We start from the raw sequence: 4,599 nt of genomic DNA on the forward strand, positions 1-4,599 counted from the left end.
TCAGCGATAGAAGATTAGCACGGAGGCCTCAATGTATTGCTTGTTTGCACTCCATCCTATGTTTGTCCCATAACCATCATAGTCCAAGGCAGTGAAGTCACCACACTGTTTAGGCGCTTTCTCAGGGAAGAATCCTCCTCCACCAATGCAAAACTGAAAATGCAAAAAGGATGCAAACACACAGTAATTTATTCAATAGTTAATTCACACACACACACGCACACACACACACACACACACACACACACACACACACACACACACACACACACACACACACACACACACACACACACACACACACACACACACACACACACACACACATATTAGTCATCATTGGGCATTATTAAATAATTTAATTGACTTACAAATGGCCAATTATTTATATTTAGATGTTTTTATTATGGAGTCCAGAGTTGATGCTTGACACATTTGGTAAAAATTAGATGGCACATACAGTAGATTGACATGAGCATGCTGTGTAAACAATTGATTAAGCTTGTGCCATAGAATCTATGGGGAAATAAAGTTGTTTCTGAGACTTGTGGTTCAGAAGTTATGAATCAAAATGTGCAGTGTACTCACATGTTCAACATTGCATCCACATGCTCTGACTCCAGAGCAGATGGCAAAGGCAGCGCGCTCATTATTGACCGCTCTGAAGTGGATCCAGCCTGGATGAGACTCCTCTGAAGGAGAAGACAATTTAAAAATAGTAGCGATAGTAATTGTAGTATTTTATTATTGATTCTGACATTTGAAATATAACCAGTCATACATGGATGAATGTTGATAAACATAAAGGCACCAATTCTATAGGTGGTTGATTTGGGATTATTGGACAGACAGACAGAGTGGAGAGTACAGGCCGCACACTACAAACGTACGTTTTATTATTGAACATTTCTATCTTCTGTGGATCTGATGAGAATTGAAATATTCAATAATGAAGGTGAAAAGGAGTTTGTAGTGTTCAAACTATACTATCGACTTTGCCTTTTCTTAATGTTCCATCGGGTGCATATAGTAACACCATTAAAATCTTACCATCTACATAGGTCCCATAGAAGCCTCTTACAGTGGCATTGTTCCCATAGTCGTATATAATGGGGATCTGTGGTCCGTCCACATGTTCATGGTTCCCTCTGCAATTCAGTACACCCTGTTTCAAAGGGAACATCTTGTGGATGGGAAAGGGGGGGGGAGATAATAATAAGAATAATTATGCATGAATGAATACATTTTGATGCAGTCACATTGAAACAAAACAGAAACAATGACTTTGCCAACTAAGACTAAAATGTCCATATTAATAAAACAACATGATAAGGTAAGATTTCATTCTGATAGGAGAGGTGGTAAAATGTCTTCAGCTACATTGCACATTGATCTAGTTACAATCAGGGACGTGCTGGGCCACAGATTCAGCCCGGGAAAAAGAGTTGGAGGGGCCCTCATTTTTTTAATATATTTCGCCGTTGCCAAAAAAACCCAAAAAAAAAAACGTTTGTTTTGTATTTATCATTTTAAAAAAAATATTTAAACTAGTGAAAACAGCCGATCTACAAGCACACAACGCCTCGCGGTGCGAGGTTGTGTGCTTGTAGATCTGCTGTTTTCACTACTTTTGTGCAACGGCCTTGTATGATGAAGCAGGGCTTTGCTTTGCGAAAAAATCTACACATTTGAAAATTGGAGATATGAGAATGGAACGAAGACCGACATTTTATTTAGATTTTTTTCCAAATGGCCGGCCTGGACCGGCCGGGAATGAACCGGCCGTTCGGGAGTTGTCCCGCTTTTCCCAATGGCCAGCACGTCCCTGGTTACAATATAACATTCAATTGACCTTACTGTGAAAAGTCTGAAGAGGTTCCCGCCGAAGTCCTTTAAGAAGTGAGTGGCAGTGTGGTATCGTAAGATAGCCTTCTCCTTCCACTTAGCACTTTCAACGATGTTGGGAACATGCCACACCTGAACATCATCTGCAGTAATATCATAGTATCCAGGACTCTGTCAAAGAAACACAATAATAATATTAAAAACTTCAATTATTACACTAATAATAATTAGAATATACATTTTATATTGTATTATTATTACTTGTCGAAATTTCCAGAAACAAGTTATAAGTTGCTTTACAACAAAATATAAAATGAGACAGTTAATAAAGAAACATAGAAGAAAACAGATGGGTATTACAAAAAGTAAAAATAAAAATATCCTACATATAACTGGCAGCCAATGAAGTTTCTAAATCAGAATTTATTCGCCAGGTATATTTGCACAGAAATGTGCAAATCTGTAATGCATCTGTGTGTATCAGCAGTATTAAGATGGGTGTAATACTAAAGCAATATTCCCATGGGCCTTCTTTTCTTGCATCTGGCATTAATACTAAGATCACTGAAGATCCGCCAAAGAGCAACCCACCTTGAAATCATCAGAGGTGGATCCCAGTGCTGATCCAAATGTTCTGTAGTTGCTCCAGTTTAAATCTCCGCTGTGCAGTTTGGGATTGTTGCCCTGCTGTGTGGTCCAGCGGTCCCCTACTGTACATTTACCATACATGTTGTTTTCATGAACACTGGCTACCAGTGTCCAGCCACCACCCACCGATGTCATGTCACAGTAAGTCTGATATTCCATGCCACATTCAGTTCTGAGGTGATACACGCCATCTGAAGGCAGAATAATGAATGAAAATCAACAAGTAGAAAAACACACAGTCACACACAAACCAAAAAGCAAGACAGCTGTGAAGCTGCTCTGTCATGAGTGAATCACTAACCTGAAGTAATTCCCAGTTCATCTCTCAATTGTTTACAGCTTCGGGCCCCTCCTGCGCAGGGAAAATCACATTGTGACTTTGGGTCTTTCCGATATACACTTTCCCCCGTTCTCTCTCTCTCTCTCTCTCTCTCTCTCTCTCTCTCTCTCTCTCTCTCTCTCTCTCTCTCTCTTCAGATAAGTAGATGGTGAAGTATTACAAATGAATAATAACAATGTACTGACTGTAAAGATTACAGAGAGACAGTACCTGAGACCTGTTGCACGACCATGCAGGTGATGAACAGGAAACTCCAAAAGGACATGGCGACAGAGGAGAGGGAATGGATGACAATACCCCTTCGTTTCCAACCTTAAATGAAATAGAAAAGTTCTGTTTAAGTTTCATTCTGATGATCTTAACCACTTAAACCCTACATTATTTCATTGACTGGGGTGCCCCAGCATAATCAACAACCATTGATGTGATTCAAATAAGACAGCTTGTAAATCATTGACCTTACCTTATTTCATTAGACAGGCAGAACTGAGTTTTCTGTCCTTGGTGATCTTCTTATAACCACCACTTGTTTATAATTAAGGAATAAGATAACAAGATGGAATGCTGTCAACACAGTTTCATGCATGTCTATGTATCTGCCAAACTAACAGAAGCAGTCTGATGTTATGTTTAACATAACAGCATGTGCAAATAAAAACAAACGTAATACTTCCTATATCAAATCAATATTTCAAATGTGTTTGTCTTTTTTTTTTGCACATGCATGCCATAAATTCCATAGGGATAGACCACACATGGCTTGCGACAGGCACATTTCCCCTATTGAGTGAAAGATTAGCTATTTCTAGAAGAAATACAATATTTAAGGTGTTTTTAATTTTACATTGTAGTTATAGAGGACAATTATAATGTATTAAGGCATATTTGTATTAGCCAGGGATCCTTTTAAAAACAAAAAGCAACATTTTAAACTCAATTCAAATCTTGGAACTGGTAACTGGTAACTGGTAACCAATACATTTTGTACATCTAAAGCAGGCGTAATGTGTTCTTGATTCTTTGTTCCAATCAATTTCACTTGTATCTCTGTATTCTTTATGGGTTAGGGTTATACTTTTTTTTTATCCCAATCTGAAAATGCATTTTCCAAAATCTGGAAAGACATGGAGACTCCTGTTACTGAACAAACACTCTACTCTAATCCAGGGGTTCCCAAACTTTTTTGTCTCATTAAGGCACCCCATAAATATTTGTTTTAATCCGAGGCACCCCTACATTATAATTTTCACTCCCAGCACCTTATATTTATAGCATATCGTTGTTGTCGGGTGGAAACCTTGGATGTCCAAAACCGTTCGTTTTGTATCTATCATCTATAAAATGTACTAAACTAGTGAAATCAGCAGATCTAAGCACACAACGCCTCGCGATGCGAGGCGTTGTGTGCTTGTAGATCGTCTGTTTTCACTAGTTTTGTGCGACAGTCTTGTATGATGAAGCAGGGCTTTGCTTTAGACGTACACATTTGAAATTTGGAGATACAAGGTTTCTGCCCAACAGTGACGACATTTTAGTGATTATGTTGCGAGGAAAACGTTGAGATAATAGCCATTTTGGTTAGAACTGACTGAAAATAACTTTGTACTTCAAGCTTAAAATGATACTAAATATTTTTTCAAGTGTCCAAATAAATTCCAAATATTATCAAATGATCTCGCGGCACCCCTGGACTGCCGTCGCGGCACCCCAGGGTGCCCCGTCACCCACTTTGAAAACCCCTGCTCTAATCTATAGCAATGAGCTAT

General features: G+C 38.7%; 1 protein-coding gene across 1 annotated transcript; it reads right to left on the reverse strand.

Moving 5' to 3' along the window:
- On the reverse strand, window positions 1–3,098 carry itln1 (intelectin 1; the record flags this gene model as incomplete). The annotated part of the gene is made up of 6 exons (XM_080722625.1): window positions 1–153; window positions 589–692; window positions 1,051–1,183; window positions 1,858–2,016; window positions 2,437–2,684; window positions 3,044–3,098. The coding sequence occupies 6 exons, from the start codon at window positions 3,096–3,098 to the stop codon at window positions 1–3; spliced, it is 852 nt and encodes a 283-aa protein (XP_080578751.1).
- Window positions 3,099–4,599: the final 1,501 nt, after the last annotated feature.

This window comes from Nannobrachium achirus (assembly GCF_963921795.1).
Source record: "Nannobrachium achirus genome assembly, chromosome: 3".
Lineage (NCBI taxonomy): Eukaryota > Metazoa > Chordata > Actinopteri > Myctophiformes > Myctophidae > Nannobrachium > Nannobrachium achirus.